The sequence below is a fragment of the Maniola jurtina genome, chromosome 21 (genome assembly GCF_905333055.1).
Source record: "Maniola jurtina chromosome 21, ilManJurt1.1, whole genome shotgun sequence".
Taxonomy (NCBI): Eukaryota; Metazoa; Arthropoda; class Insecta; order Lepidoptera; family Nymphalidae; genus Maniola; species Maniola jurtina.
The window spans coordinates 10,109,000-10,125,596 of NC_060049.1; the positions used below are offsets into that span (position 1 = coordinate 10,109,000).

Here is a 16,597-nt window from a genome sequence, read left to right on the forward strand (position 1 = left end):
ACCGACCGTGACCTTCAACTTCACTATTATAAAGAATCTATTACAAAATACTAATTAGAGCCTAGATGATTTCGTCAGGATTCGAACTCGGGTATTGCGGTATACATTTTATTCTCAGGAAGTATGAAATCTTCCTAATCCATTATACGATGGTATGGAACCCTTCGTATGCGAGTACAACTCGCACTTGGCCGGTTTTTTTTATTCAGATACAAGTTAGCCCTTGACTGGAATCTCACCTGTTGGTAAGGACTTAATTTTATACTATGTAGAGATTTTACATATGGCGGGCTGAAAGATTGTTCTACATACTACAACGAAAAAAAATTATAATATTTTGACTCTCACAAATTTTTTTTTTTCTATCTTGATTTACACAGATTAGCCAATGTCAAGTTTGTAGTTATTTACAAGTTAGGGAAACTGTATAAGCATGGACTTCGTCTGTGCCGGCACTCGCTGCCACACGCGCGGCGCCCCTTTAGAGCGCTTCCCAGTCAGATCCACCACAAAAAAACACACCAGTGAAACAAAAACCGGCCACTTTTAACAAAAAAAAAAAACACTCCAAAATGGCACAGAACGCACGCCAGCAACGGCAACACAGACGAATTATTTCATATTTTTAACCCCCGACCCAAAAAGAGGGGTGTTATAAGTTTGACGTGTGTATCTGTGTATCTGTGTATTTGTGTATCTGTGTATCTGTCTGTGGCATCGTAGCGCCTAAACGAATGAACCGATTTTAATTTAGTTTTTTTTGTTTGAAAGGTGGCCTGATCGAGAGTGTTCTTAGCTATAATCCAAAAAAATTGGTGCAGCCGTTTAAGAGTTATCAGCTCTTTTCTAGTTTTCTTGTAGAAAAGAAGGTTACATAACCGTTAGGTTCATAATATTGTCAATTGACAAATGTCAAGCTGTCAAGATGGACGTTGCCTTGATACTTACATAATTATTTATTTGAAAATGATGTTTTGGAAAACTCTGATACTTTGGATCGTAGGCGCGGAATAGTCCAAGAAAATTGGTTCAGCCGTTTGAAAGTTATCAGGTCTTTTCGGTCTTTTCTAGTTACTGTAACTTCACTTGTCGGGGGTGTTATAAATTTTTAATTTACACTTGTTTTGTAATGTCAATATATTATAGTAGAGATTGTCTATTTTGAAATGACGCGCCCCACTACATAATTTTGTTGACTTAGATGTATAAATTGCTACGTATTAAAGAGCCAATACCTTCTCGTGTTTGACCCTCGGCTGTAAGGGTTGCAGGGGGGTGAGCGGCGCCACATAGTTACCGGGGAACACCCCGCACCTCTGAACACGCTCGCAGCATCCCTTGAACCATCCGTCTCTACACCTCTCTGTTACTGTGTACACTCCTGCAATAATATAGTTTTTAGGATTCCGTACCACAAAAGGAAAAAAGGAACCCTTATATGATCACTTTGGTGTCTGTCTATCTGTCCGTCTGTCGTGACTGTCAAAAAACCTATAGGGTACTCCCAGTTGACCTAGAATCATGAAAACACCACAAGAAAAATCAAAATATGTTCAATGTTCATGAACAAATAATTAAGTATAAACTAAGATAAATATACCAAGTGGGGTATTATATGAAAAGGCTTTAACTGTACATTCTACGACTGTAGTACGGAACCCTCAGTGCGCGATTCTGACTCGCACTTGGCTGGTTTCTTATTTCTATCATACCTAGCTCACCCTTTCGCTATAAATAATACGTCATAATCAAAGAGCTAACCTTCCTTCCCGAGCGCGCTTGCCTCAACCAAAAAGAGATAGCAATATCCGGCCGATTTTTTGCAACGCGTCTCGAGTTGAAATTGCGAGCTGTGTTTGCCGAATTCTTAAGTTCTGAATTTCTAATGGACGGACAAACTCTCTCCTTTACTCAAATATAAGTATACTAACCGATGCCCGCGGCTTCGCCCGCGTGGATTTAGGTTTTCAAAATCCCGTGGGAACTCTTTGATTTTCCGGGATAAAAAGTAGCCTATGTGCTGAAATTCGGAATGGAGATAGATAGTATCTTGGATTACCAGGAAACTATCTATCTCCATTCCGAATTTTTATAATATGTATTAGTGTGATATTTATAATCAATCTTGTTTTACTTAGTCAATTTATTACAATTAGTATGGATTTACCTCCTTTCTTAAGCTCTAGTTCATCAGGTTTCTGTGGTTTATACGGATACAGAGCGATATAGGCCGCTGGTAGAGGTCTCTCGTTGCTCCGCGATCTTCTCCTACGCCTTTCTCTTTCTCTCTCCGGCCTCTCTCGCTCTCTATCTGTTGCGTGGTCTAGGAGACTCGTTGCTAGGATCTCTGCTGAGTGCCTGAATCGGTTTAGGGAGAGATTGATATATATTCGGTTGAAAATTATCTCTAAATTGGTAGATTTAAAAATAGTGCTGTTTTTACAATGGTCCCTTTAGAAATGATGGCAATATTTCAGGAATCTAACTAATGTACTGAAAATGTGTACACTGTACACACTTCTCACTTGATGGAGATTGTTTTAAACAATAAGGCCGCCTTTGCATACATAATATTAATGTTTTTTTTTTCGTTTTGTGTGCAATAAAGACTTTCTATCTATCTAACGAAAGATGTTTATTTCAAAACAACAAAAAATCTCGAAACTTTATTCTTTTACTAGATGCTACAATTTCGTCCACGTTGATTTGAGTTTCTAAAATCCCACGGAAACTTTGATTTTCGGGATAAAGTAGCCTAGCCATCCGGGTTGCAAACTATATTCGTATCAAACTTCCAAATCAGTTGAATGGAGGGGCCTTCAAAATCCCATGCGAATTCTTTGATTTTCAGGGATAAAAAGTAACCAATCTACACACCATAATTTCGTCAAAATCCGTTAAATGGATCGGCCGTGAAAAGCTAACAGACAGACATAGAACACATTCGTAATATTATATAGTCGTACCGAGTTTGAAACTTTGGCTCACCTATTTTGTATATGATTCCCTTGCAAATGTGTAGAAGGAGTCAGACTATGTCTTTTCTCCCTCTCTCTATGGTGATGATCCCTATGCCCTCTGGCCATATAATTTCCCTCTTTACTATGGGAGGGTGATAGCGCAGCTTGCAACCCCAAACCAAACGTTAAAATTGAATCCGGACCACTGGACCGCAAAACGTTTTTACTAGAAGTCGGTACTTCAAGTCTAGAAGGCTCACTATTGGTTGAAGTTTCTTGATTTTCTACTTGGTTTGGTGAAGAGTTACTCCCACCAGATGCATTCAATTTTGGACTTTCTGATGGTGGTAAACTGACGTTTAGCGAAGTATTAGTCGCTGTTGAACTTTCATTTAGATTTAAGACTCCTAATGAAGTATTGAGAGACGTGTCCTGAGCTTCTTGAGTGTCTGTTTCCGTTGACTGAGTAATTTGAGCATTCTGAGCATTATTAGTTGGTAATACATTAGTTCGATCAGCATTATCTGGAGAGCTAGGTAAGCTAGGTTCAGCACTTTCACATGTACTAGTATTGGAACTGGTGTTAGGTGTTGTCGTAGAACTTATAACTCCAGCCGAAGGTGTGTTCACACTAGAACTCGAATCTGAACTGTTATTTGTAAAACTAACTGATGTAACAGGGAAATGTTCATGTGTTCGGACATTTTGATATGTCGTCTCTAGTTTATGTACCGGGGTGGAGTTGTAGTTGTCAAATTTGGCTGTACGGAGTCTATCATAGTTCTCCCCTATACGTGAAACACTTTGGACTCCCATGGTACTTAATTGGTGCGTTTTATTGTGCATATTGGTGAAATGTATTAGGTCTAACGAATGTTTTGTGCTTGGTTCCATGATGTTTCTGGGTACGGCTGTGGTTGTAACCAGGCCACTGTGGGTTATGGTTGAGATGTGCTGGTTGACAGGTTGTGGGATGAGTATTTGGGTGGGTTGTGTGGTTGTGGGGTGGGCTGGGTGGTAGTTGGGGTTGGGGTGGGATTGGCTCATGGTTGCTATGTTTTGGTAGTTTGCTTGGCTAGCATTTGGGGTTGAGATGGACATCGGCTGGTATCTGTGTGGATGCTGAAACAAACCACATAATAAAGTAATAATTTTTCATATGTCCAATTACACACTTCAATAAAACCTTTCTTTCATGTTGACTACAATTGAATAAAAATTTACCTGTGCATGATGTCTATGTTCAGAATGACCAGCTCTTGTGTGGTCTGGTAAAGCTGGGACGGGTCGATTTAATGGTGCCCTGAAATACAAAGAACTGGTAAGATAAGGTTCTTTTTTTCTCAAAGAAACATGGAACCCTATAAATCCAAAAATGGTGTAACCGTGTGGTCCGACCTCTCGCTCTCGCTCGGCAGTCGAAATGGGATGGCGATAATAGGTATTTGCCTCAAATAGGTATCAGAAATGCTTTACACATAGGTATAAAGGCAGTAAACATATTTATAAGTTTTCTAACCACCTGGTTAAGATCGACGGAGAATAGTCCCACTCACTGGTCGACCTTCCGCCCAGATCTCGTCCATACACAGTTATCATTACGTAAAGAGGGTTAACATACGTGTTCATAAGCTGTCTAGCCGCCTGGTTGAGCCCGACGTAGGCGATACGGAATATGCCCAGTTCTCGTCCACTCGCCGATACACCGTTACTATTACGTAAAGAGAGTTAACATACGTGTTCATAAGCTGTCTAGCCGCCTGGTTGAGCCCGACGTAGGCGATACGGAATATGCCCAGTTCTCGTCCACTCGCCGATGCACCGTTACTATTACGTAAAGAGAGTTAACATACGTGTTCATAAGCTGTCTAGCCGCCTGGTTGAGCCCGACGTAGGCGATACGGAATATGCCCAGTTCTCGTCCACTCGCCGATGCACCGTTATTATTACGTAAAGAGAGTTAACATACATGTTCATAAGCTGTCTAGCCGCCTGGTTGAGCCCGACGTAGGCGATACGGAATATGCCCAGTTCTCGTCCACTCGCCGATGCACCGTTACTATTACGTAAAGAGAGTTAACATACGTGTTCATAAGCTGTCTAGCCGCCTGGTTGAGCTCGACGAAGGCGATGGGGAATATGCCCACTCGCTGGTCGAGGCGACCTTCCGCCCAGTTCTCGTCCACTCGCCGGTGCACCGTTATTATTGCACCTGGAATTTTATAATACACAATAATATTTTATACCGAGATTTCACTACATATTATAAATTAAAGTTCATTTTCGAGCACATTGCCAAGTAACTTCTTAACCCCCGACCCAAAAAGAGGGTGTTATAAGTTTGACGTGTGTGTATCTGTCTGTGGCATCGTAGCTCCTAAACTAGTGAACCGATTTTAATTTAGTTTTTTTTATTTGAAAGGTGGCTTGATCGAGTGTTTTTAGCTATCATCCAAGAAAATCGGTTCAGTCGTTTGAAAGTTATCAGCTCTTTTCTAGTTACTGTAACCTTCACTTGTCGGGGGTGTTATAAATTTTTAATTTACACTTGTTGCAAAAAGAAGCTACCAGTATGATGATAATTATACTAATTTCCAAAATACCTTTATCAAATGCTAAGCATCCCTCTTCATCGGGCGCTGACATCCGAAAGTCGTACAGTGCTTTACATAGTGCAGTGGACACTGGTAAAGGTACTACCACCTGAAATGTGATTAAAAAATCTGTGAGGTATTGTGGGACACCAAGGAATCATTTGCATAGAGAGTGCTGCCTGTTGTATTATAAACGTCATAAGAAATGCGCAAAACATTTTTAAACGAAAAATGAAAAGCTGGCTTGTCGAGGAGTCTTTCTATAGTTATAATGAATTCTTACTTAGAAAGATTGAAGACAAAATTGTTTTGTTTTTAATTTTGTATTTTATTCTATTTTATAAGAAAAAATATTGTGACATTTTATTATAAAAATAATTTGAACTATTGGATTGACTTATAATGTATATTATCAAGAATAAATGACTATGACTATGACTATTTCTATCTACCTTGCCCACTCATCACACATGTATATGCTTAGAAGACAAACTCTCATCCTCCATACTAACATTATAAATGCAAATATCTGTCTATTAGCGTTTCATGGCCCAATAGTTTATCCGGTTTTGATGAAATTTGATACAGAGCCAGCTTACATCCTGGGGAAGGGCACTGGCTACTTTTTGAGTTCCCACGGGATTCTTAAAGGTCCATCCGTTTAACCGATTTATATGAAATTCGGTTCAGAGGTAGCTTGCGTCCTGGAAATTGACATAGGCAAATTTTTTTCCCCGAAAGTCAAAGAGTTCCCACTGCATTTTTAAAAAACCTAATCGAACGAAGTCACGACAGACAGACAGACACACTTTCACATTTATAATATTAGAATGGATTATGCATTTTTTGTGCCATGTACATACCTGCACATAGGTGATGGGAAACATGCCGGTCCGACCAGAACACTCGCCATGGTACCAGAACGGGTCTAACTTTTTCTGTAGGATGACTGTCTCACCTTTTTTGAAGGAGAGGTCACTGAAAACGAGATGAAACATTAAAAACACTAACCCAAAACACTCACTAAGAAGAACAAAAATTTATTTAGGTGTTCCATGTAGGACAACCAGTGTCTTTTGTGCTACACCTAAGTGTAGAAAGGAAACCCAGAACAGAAGAAATTACCCTAACTCCTAAGATATGGTATGGTTAGTGACAGGTCGAGATGCAATCGACGAGATGGGGACGCCCCACACACCCCCCGCCTCATACCCCGATTGCCATCTCGACATATCGCGAACTATAGTTGTATATGACTCGGCGTGCGGCGGTGGCTGCCTGTTTTCCGAACGCAGAGACTAACACCCGTATTCACAAACGTTACTATGAGGCCTCATAGTGCGCTTGAACATAGTGTCCGTTCCACCAATCAGATGACTGAATCACGTCAATTTACAATGATCTGATTGGTGGAACCTACACTATGCGTTCGAGCTTACTGTGAGACCTCATAGTAACGTCTGTGAATACGGCCGTTAGACTGAAGACCTTGATCACATAACTGGTCACCAGCACTGGACGGCGACCTTAAGGTAAAGTAACCCAGGACAGAAGAACATACCCTAGCTCCTTAGATATGTAGTCGTACATGGCTCGCGCGTGCGGCGGGGGCTGCTTGCCTTCCGAACGCAAAGACTGTAGCTGCGCCTGCGTCTGTGAACCACAAGTACTTTTAGTTTTATTTAGGAGTATTTTTAGGTTTCCGTACCTCAAAAGGAAAAACGGAACCCTTATAGGATCACTTTGTTGTCTGTCTGTCCGTCCGTCCGTCGTGTCCGTCAGAAAACCTATAGGGTACTTCCCGTTGACCTAGAATCATGAAATTTGGCAGGTAGGTAGGTCTTGTAGGACAAGTAAAGGAATAAATTCGAAAACCGTGCATTTATGGTTACATCGTTAAAAAAATTAAAATGTGTTTCAGTTTTCAAAGTTAGATAACTATACAAGTTGGGTATTATATGAAAGGGCTTTACCCGTTCATTCTAAAACAGATTTTTATTTATTTTTATGCATAATAGTTTTTGGTTTATTGTGCAATATGTCGGAGAAATAACCCGAGAACAGAACCCTCGATGCGCGAGTCTGACTAGTCCCAATTTCATTTGAATATTAAGCAACCAAAGTCCATTAAATTTTGCAGACATATTCTAGAAACTAATATCTGTGCCTGTGGTGTTTTTTCTAAAAATATGTAGTTTTAAAATTACAGGGACTCAAAGATTTGTATGTGAATTTTTAAGACCGCGTAACTTTGAGAGCTATACTTAGAATTTCTTTATATGATCAAATCAGAAATGGGGAATTTTTAAGACCGCGTAACTTTAAGAGCTATACTTAGAATTTCTTTATATGATCAAATCAGAAATGGGGAGATCCATCGAAACACAACCTGTGTTTTGTTTACCTGTGAGTGACCACTTCTAACTCTGGGTCCGCTGATCTTCCTGGGCGCAGAGTTCTTCATACCCTCGAGGATCCTCATGAGGAGTACGTTCGGAGGCAGCTCCTCCACCTTCACTTCCACCAGCACTCGGCACTCGGGACATCGCAACTCCTTGTGGGATTCTACTATCACCTGAAAAGATACAAGGAAATTTGTAAATACTCCAGTTGTTATTATTAGAGAACTAGCAGATGGCCACGACTTCGTCCGCGTGGACTACACATATTTCAAACCCCTATTTTACCCTTCGCGGATGTCTATATCATAATATGGCTGCAATTTGGCATGCTATCTGGATGCTAAATTGCAGCCTGATCCCTCCAGTAGTTTGAGCTGTGTGTTGGTGGATCGGTCAGTCAGTCAGTCTTTTCTGTTAGATATTTATATGTATTTAGATACAGGATGATTTTCCAAAATCTTTCACAGATTCTCAATTCAAAAGAATTCAAGAGAAATCTTACAGATTTTGTAAGCTAAATAAGGGTAGGAAGCGAAGTTGCAGTCTGTCTTGCTCATTTACATGTAACAACACGCTGCCCAGCCAACAAGGTGCCGCGTTCATTTTACTTTGTCACATTTAGGCCCCCATACCAACGGTCCAAACTCGTTAAAAAAAACTTTTAAGAAAGTTAAGAAACTCTTCAAAAAAGCCATAAAAACTAAAATAATATAAAATTTTCGTTAACTAGCGGGATTCTTGGAAAAATCTTTTTGTTTACTTCAATTAAACCGCAAATACCATAGAAAAGGAATATATAAAAATATAACTGAGTAAGTGGTGAATAATACTGAAATAGTGCACATTCATGGTAAAATCATCATGAGGTAAAAATGACGTCAACTATTTTCAATACATGCAAACAAAGTTTCGTTTGCTATAGGTCCAATAAGTCCATGCTATAGGTCAAATATTCATAGAAAAGAAAATGCTACCAATCCCTTCCAATACTAATAGTTTTAAGGTTCTCAAGAATTAAAAGTAGTTGGGTAGTTAGTCAACAAGTGTAAATTAAAAATTTATAACACCCCCGACAAGTGAAGGTTACAGTAACTACAAAAGAGGTCATAACTTTCAAACGGCTGAACCGATTTTCTTAGATTATAGCTAAGAACACTCTCGATCAAGCCACCTTTCAAACAAAAAAAAACTAAATAAAAATCGGTTCATTAGTTTAGGAGCTACGACGCCACAGACAGATACACAGATACACACGTCAGGCTTATAACACCCCTCTTTTTGGATCGGGGGTTCAAAAAATAAGAGTCGATTCACATTGGCAGCCAATTGAAGCAAAATTCTAAAATGTGACAGAGAATACTGACTTCATCTCCACAATGTCAAGCATTAATTTCTACTGGGAATTTTCGAATTCACGCGCATTCCTGGAAATTTTTCTTTTTTCAATAATTAATTTGTGTTCTACGTGATGGGTATTGAAGTCAATACACTATGTAATATGATAGAAATTAGCTTCAATTCGCTATCAATGCGAATTGATGCATAACTTTATGAAAATAAACAAAAAACAAAATTAGGTAGGTATTGCTAGATTGTATTGTATATTATTGATCAAAAATTCATGTAAATATATCTAATCTTTTATCACTTGTTATCTAGAATGTGAGTCAAGGTACTCAAACTTCTAAACTACCGATAAATTAGAAAGGATAGGGATATGGGATAAGCATTATTATCTATCAAACGTCATGACGGTACGTGGTTACGTACTTGAGTGTTTTGGAATTGGAAAATCCTTATTTCTCAACTAAATAGTAGTATCTTACTCATGATGGGTAAAAAGGATCCCGCGTACGGAACCCTAAAAAATTAACTCTCACTAAAAGTAAAGGCTGTTTGCGACCATACGAATGCTACTAACTGTCGGCAAAAAAAATAAAACCGACTTCAAAAACCACAAACACTAAAAAGTAAAAAATAACTTTTATTTAGCTACACATGTAATGTACCTAGGTATGAAGTCGAGCGAGCATATTAAAACAAAATTAGAAATCCAAGAGTGAAGCTCGCCCGACTTCATACCTAGGTACATTACATGTGTAGCTAAATAAAAGTTATTTTTTACTTTTTAGTGTTTGTGGTTTTTGAAGTCGGTTTTATTTTTCTTTTGAAAATTTTTTATTTCACAATTTTTAGTGGCCCCACTGTACGATAATATGCTATGCCCAGTTAAAACCCTACTGTTTACTAAGCTATTGCACTGATCGCGAGCAATTTGCTCCTATCTATTGAGGAGTTCTGTTCTCCATCTCCGAAGATATTCATCAGATCTTCACCAAATTTATATGGGACCACCTGCACAGTATACCCTTTCAAACAAAAAAAAAAAATTTCCAAATCGGTCCAGGGGTCTTTGAGTAATCGGGGAACATACATAAAAAATATTAAAAAAAAAAAAAATAAAAAAAAAAAAAAAGATTCCGACGAATTGAGAACCTCCTCCTTTTTTGGAAGTCGGTTAAAAACAATACCGAACAAGTAATATATTGCTATTTTCAAGAGAGACGAAAAACTGTTTTCATATTTATAAGTAACTCTACCACCGAATAGTTTCCCAAACTGGCTCATTTGGAATCGAACCTGCATTCTCCTCTTTTTTATTATTTTGTACATTAATCGCTTCATCCACGTGGACTTAGGTTTTATTGTAAAAATCCCGTGGGAACTATTTGATTTTCCGCGTTGAAAAGTAGCTATCCCAACTTCATCCATCTGAATTTAGGTTTTTCAAAAATCCCGTGGGAACTATTTGATTTTCCGCGTTGAAAAGTAGCTATCCCAACTTCATCCATGTGAATTTAGGTTTTTCAAAAATCCCGTGTGAACTATTTCATTTACGGTATTACGAATCATCTCGGGATCCTTCTCCGGGATTCGAGTTATTCCTATAGCAAATGTCAAAATCGGTTAAACGGATGGGCAATGAAAAGCTATTACCCAAAAATAGCAATTACCGACCTCGTTTAGTTTAAAAGGACTCTGTTGGCGCCTCGTCCTTTCAAAATCGCTTGAGAGGTCCTCGGCTTCGCCTCGGCCTTCCGATATGACTCGGCCAGTAATCGTTTTATTTCAGGCCTGGACTGTAATGTACTATTTATTCAATTAAACTTTTGCAAGTTTTGAATCGTCAAATGCATCTTCGACTGCACTGGTTACCATTAGTACCTACATGTATGTTTTATAATATTACTAGAGGATGCCCGCGACTTCGTCCGCGTGGATTTAGGTTTTTAAAGATTCCGTGGGAACTGTTTGATTTTCCGGAATAAAATGCCTATGTCAATTACAGGGACGCAAGCCCTGGGAATTCGGTACCGAGGTAGGTACCAAATTTCATACAAATCGGTTAAGCGGATGGGTTTTTAGGAATCCCGTGGGAACTCTTTGATTTTCCGGGATAAAATACTTTTTATCTATGTCCGTCCCCGGTATATAAGCTAACCCTGTACCAAATTTCGTCAGAATCGGTTAAACTGTTGGGCCGTGAAAAGGTAGCACACAGACAGACAGACAGACACAGTTTCGCATTTATAATATTAGTATGGATGTATCGTTATGTATAGCGTGGATTTCGTTTATTGTTTAGTGTTTACGTTGCCTCATGTTTCAGACGCGACGGTATAAGTACAACGTCTGTCGTCACTCTCGAATCGCTATCGATTTTAAAATGTCCCAGTAACAAACAGTGGCTAGGGTATTTTTAGCTGTACGCAAATAGCACCCCCTATACACTTTAGGGAGTTAATACCTCTCACATGACTGTTTCAGTTTCAACATTCACCTAAGGATGCCCTACAGACAATTTCATACATTGATAAATCATTTTTTTATTGTTGTAAACCTAAAAGTAAGATAAGATAAGATAAGATAAGATAATTTATTTGCGAGAAAGTTGGTACAATAAGATGGAAATTTATGATTAGAGTCCTTAACTTTCTACTAAATTATTAGTGTGCAAATATTTAAGATAACAAAATTAATTTAAATTAATGTCAAACAGAATTAAGAGTCAAATTTCAAATTTCATTAATTATAAATATAGTCAAGTGCATTATTTCAAATTTCATTAATTATAGTTATTACAATAGAAAAAGACAAAACAAAGTGACAAAATATTACACTATGTTATTGATATCATCCTCAAAAAACTCATTTACCGAGTAATAGCACCTATTCAACAAGGTTTTTAAGAGTTTAGATTTAAAATGGCTTATATTGAGTTTTTTAAAACGTTCCGGTAGCTTATTGTACACTCGTATGGCCATGCAGTATACGTTTTTTTGATATAAATTAATTCTTTGTCTAGGCACTACAAGTTTATTTTGAAATCTATTCGACCTTGATATTGTGTCAGCCATACTCGGAAAATAATTTCTGTGTTTATGTACGAAAACAGAGACTTCGAGTATATAGAGGCACGGGAGAGGTAATACTTTGCAGCTTTTAAAAAGTGGCTTACAAGTTTGTAGGGGTTCTGCTCCATATATAGCTCTAATACATTTTTTCTGAACCCGAAAAGCTCTTATAACATCTACGGAATTGCCCCATAAGATGAGACCGTAACGTAGAAGAGAGGAAACATAGCCATGATATGCGCATAGAGCTGCTTCTTTGGATGTCACTGTCTTAAGTTTGTATAAAGCGTACACAAATCGATCTAATTTTTTACAAAGAGTGTCTACATGAAGTTTCCAATTTAGAAATTTATCCATTACCACACCAAGGAATACAGTTTGATCTACATGCTCAATATTTAAATTATTACACGTGACTTTAATATTTATGGGAGTACTGTTGTATGTTTGAAACTGTATATATTTCGTCTTATTAACATTTATTGATAAATTATTTTGGCTCATCAACTGAACGATATTATCCAGACTTTCATTAATTTCCTGTTCAAAGCTTTCTTTATTTTTACATTGTATTATGAGAGTCGTATCATCAGCATATTGTACACATTTGTACTTCACAGAGTCAGGGAGGTCATTTGCGTACAAAAGGAATAATAGTGGTCCCAAGATACTACCTTGCGGTACTCCACATTTATTTATTTTATAATTAGATGAATATAATAGTTTTGTATTACCACAGATTTTGTTTATTTGAACACACTGATGTCTATCATTTAAGTAGCTTTGTAGCCATTGGTGTGCATTTCCCCGTATTCCATAATTTAGCAGTTTATTTAAAAGTATTTTGTGACTAACGAGATCAAACGCTTTAGACATATCGAGGAAAATGCATGCCACAGGGATCTTCCTGTTTAAACTCTCAGTTATTAGTTTTGTCAGGGTAAAACAAGCTAATGATGTAGAGCTGTTCTTTAAAAATCCAAATTGTTCGGGTTTTAGTATTTCATGTTTTGAGACAAATTGGTATATCCAGATATAAGCCAGATATCGATTTAGCTCTTTATTATCTTTCTCTTTGCTATCTTTATATTCTTTGCAACAATATATGTTAGTAAAATTATATTTATTTTGAAGTTACGTCCCATAAAAATCTCTATTTTAGGGATTTTGAGACAACTTCGCACGTAAATAGAGTAAGTACCTAGGTATAAGAAACTATTAAAAAAAAATAACTTCATTGCTCACTTTAAATGTCTTTAGTTTGTGTAAACAAATTGATTTATTTGTGTGAAAAAGTAGATTCACACAGAGTGACACGCTTTCGCGTTTATAATATTAGTATGGATTTTATATATCTACCTAGTTCACATATGAATAGAATACAATCAAAGTCCAACGCGTATCAGTTTAATTATCTAAGTCTTATGGGCATAAAATTTAAATAGAACAGTCATTTTGTAACATCCTGTATCCTAGTTATCCTACTTTTGCACAAGATAAATTTTTAAATTCGAATATAGAATAATATATTATATTTTATTGACATTTTATATAAATAAATAAACTGAAGAGTTTTTAGGGTTCCTCACCTCAAAAGGAAAAACGGATCCCTTATCCCTCACTTTGTTGCCTGTCTGTCTGTCTGTCTGTCTGTCCGTCCGTCCGTCCGTCCGTCGTGTCTGTCAAGAAAACCTATCAGACCTACCTACCTACCTATAGAATCATGAAATTTGGCAGGTAGGTTATCTTACTTTGGACGATGTATTCAGGCGGGTGCAAGAGCGTGTTATATGGAGGGCCCTACAAGAGACCTATGTCTAGCTATCGACCTCTATCGGTTGATGATGATGATGATAATGACAGAGTTCTTATTGGTTTCGTTAAATACAGAGTAACTAAAAAATGTTAAAATATAAAAATACTCGTTTTCGATCGTTAATTTCAACCAATAGGACTGTATTCCGTGGTTTATCAATTTTTTGCGCCCACTAGAACCTGTCCTCGCCCTACACAGGTATATCTGCCTGTCTGCGATCACTCGCAAGACAATTGGCGTAAAAAACAAAAGGCCAACCGTTTTTGCAGAGAGATGATATTATTACTAGAGCAGGCAGTCGAAAAAATAACTTAATCCATACTAATATTATAAATGCGAAAGTCTGTCTGTCTGTCGGTCTACTATCTTTTCACGGCCCAACAGTTTAACATACATTTAATTTGGTACAGGGTTAGCTTATATCCCGGGGACGCACATAAGCTACTTTTTATCCAGGAAAATCAAAGAGTTCCCACGGGATTCCCAAAAAACCCATCCGCTTAATCGATTTGTATGTTTGGTACCGAGGTAGCTTGCGTCCCTGTAATTGACATAGGCAACTTTATATCGAAACTAGCGACCCGCCCCGGCTTCGCACGGGTGAATTACTTTTATTCTATGGAAAAGTTATAATGGCTAAAATATAAATGTTTGGTTTATACTATCGCGGACTTTTTTGTAGGCATTATTGAGTTCTACAACTTTTCTATAGAAGTCAACCATACATCTCTAACCATTTAGGCAGCGTTCGCGAGAATCGTTAACGTACGGCAGTTTTTTCGACGCCTTACTCCACAATTTTCGCTACCACGAAAAATCCTATCTATTTTCCGGGATAAAATATAGCCTATACGGATTCGGAAGAATTCCTCTAAGTAATGGTAAAAGAAATTTTGAAATCAGTCCAGTAGTTTTTGAGCCTATTCAATACAAATATACAAAAATACAAAAATTCTAAAATACAAAAATACAAAGGTTTCCTCTTTATAATATTAGTATAGAAGTATAGATATACCGGAAAATCAAACAGTTCCCACGGGATCTTTTTAAAACTAAATCTTCGCGGACGAAGTCGCGGGCATCCTCTAGTAACTAATATTATAAAGGCGAAAGTTTGTTATTGTGTAATGTGTAAGTTTATTGTGTGTATGTGTGAATGTATGTATGTCACAAAACAGAATTAATGTCTCTTGTCACTTGGTAATGTTGTATGAGATTTGCTTCTCCACAATTATCATCTCTCTGGTTTTTGTTAGACAACGGCCGACTAGGTCCGACCTAGTCCCAGTGGACGAATGACCGAGGCCTTTGCCAAAACGCGAGGCCTTCAAATGCTTCACCCATTTATAAAGATAGACATTTATGCTAAAAATAGTTGTGCACCTTTATTTTTAGGTTTTTCATGCCAGATATTAAATAGCTAAGCAAGTCTCTTTGTAATGTATCGAATTCCTTTGGGGTTTTCCTGAGTAATAACTAATAATGCTCTCAGACCATTCCATATGCGACTTGTTTAAGAATAATGCACGATTTATTTGTATTTTTAGGGTTCCCTTAAAAAACGGAACCCTTATAGAATCACTTTGTTGTCTGTCTGTCTTCGGCTCCATTCAACGTGTGTGCGTTGCGCTTTACTTCGCAAACTTTTAGCACTGCAGATAAATTGAACCATGTTGTAGTGATTGATGTCATGCAAAGAGACCTTTAGGGCGATAGTTGAGGAACAATTTAACTTCCTATCGCGAGGTAAGAGACGAACCAATTGCGCGGCCGAATAGACCTCGTCACTCGTCGCGCTGCACTCTTAAATTATCCACTACGCAGGTAAATGATCAGAGTTCCTTTTTCAACAGTTGTATGTAACTATACTAGTTATGAAAGTGAATGATTTCGCGTGGGCGCTACAATTGCTATAACTAGACGTCATTTAAGTCAATCTATCCTCAAAGACGAGTCATGAATTGATACTGGGGTATAAGTAAGATAACTTTACCAAGTGGGGTATCATATGAAATGGCTTTACCTGTACATTTTAAAACAGTTTTTTATGCATAATAGTTTTTGATTTATCTTGCAAAATGTCGGAAAAAAAACCCGAGTACGGAACCCTCGATGCGCGAGTCTGACTAGCACTTGGTCGGTTTTTTTAGGTTCCGTATCTAGAGAGAAAAGGGAAAGGCTGACTTAAAATTGGCTTTAGAAAACATATTTAAACTTTAAAGTAACCTGAATAAAGTATAACTGGCTAGTTATTGTTCGTACCCGTAAGTGCGGTACCTGGCGAAACTTGGAAAATCTCCAAAAATAAAGCCCAGTCAATTAACTCGCTCTGCTCGAGAACTGAAGTAATTTAAAAACTGATGTATTATTCATCTTCGGCTTTATTAATAAAGTTGGTAAACTTCGCATT

General features: G+C 37.7%; 1 protein-coding gene across 4 annotated transcripts in view; it reads right to left on the minus strand.

Moving 5' to 3' along the window:
- The window catches only part of LOC123876105 (E3 ubiquitin-protein ligase SH3RF1), a 44,640-nt gene that overhangs the window by 20,794 nt on the left and 7,249 nt on the right, over positions 1 to 16,597 (minus strand). For all 4 annotated transcript variants that reach the window (XM_045922241.1, XM_045922240.1, XM_045922239.1 and 1 more), the window contains exons 3-11: positions 7,959 to 8,129; positions 7,116 to 7,207; positions 6,418 to 6,532; positions 5,564 to 5,663; positions 5,046 to 5,172; positions 4,185 to 4,263; positions 2,989 to 4,082; positions 2,168 to 2,358; positions 1,236 to 1,381 (exon numbers count right to left, since the gene is read on the minus strand). In XM_045922241.1, the coding sequence (XP_045778197.1) occupies positions 1,236 to 1,381; positions 2,168 to 2,358; positions 2,989 to 4,082; positions 4,185 to 4,263; positions 5,046 to 5,172; positions 5,564 to 5,663; positions 6,418 to 6,532; positions 7,116 to 7,207; positions 7,959 to 8,129 (2,115 nt within the window). The remainder of the gene's footprint in view (positions 1 to 1,235; positions 1,382 to 2,167; positions 2,359 to 2,988; positions 4,083 to 4,184; positions 4,264 to 5,045; positions 5,173 to 5,563; positions 5,664 to 6,417; positions 6,533 to 7,115; positions 7,208 to 7,958; positions 8,130 to 16,597) is intronic.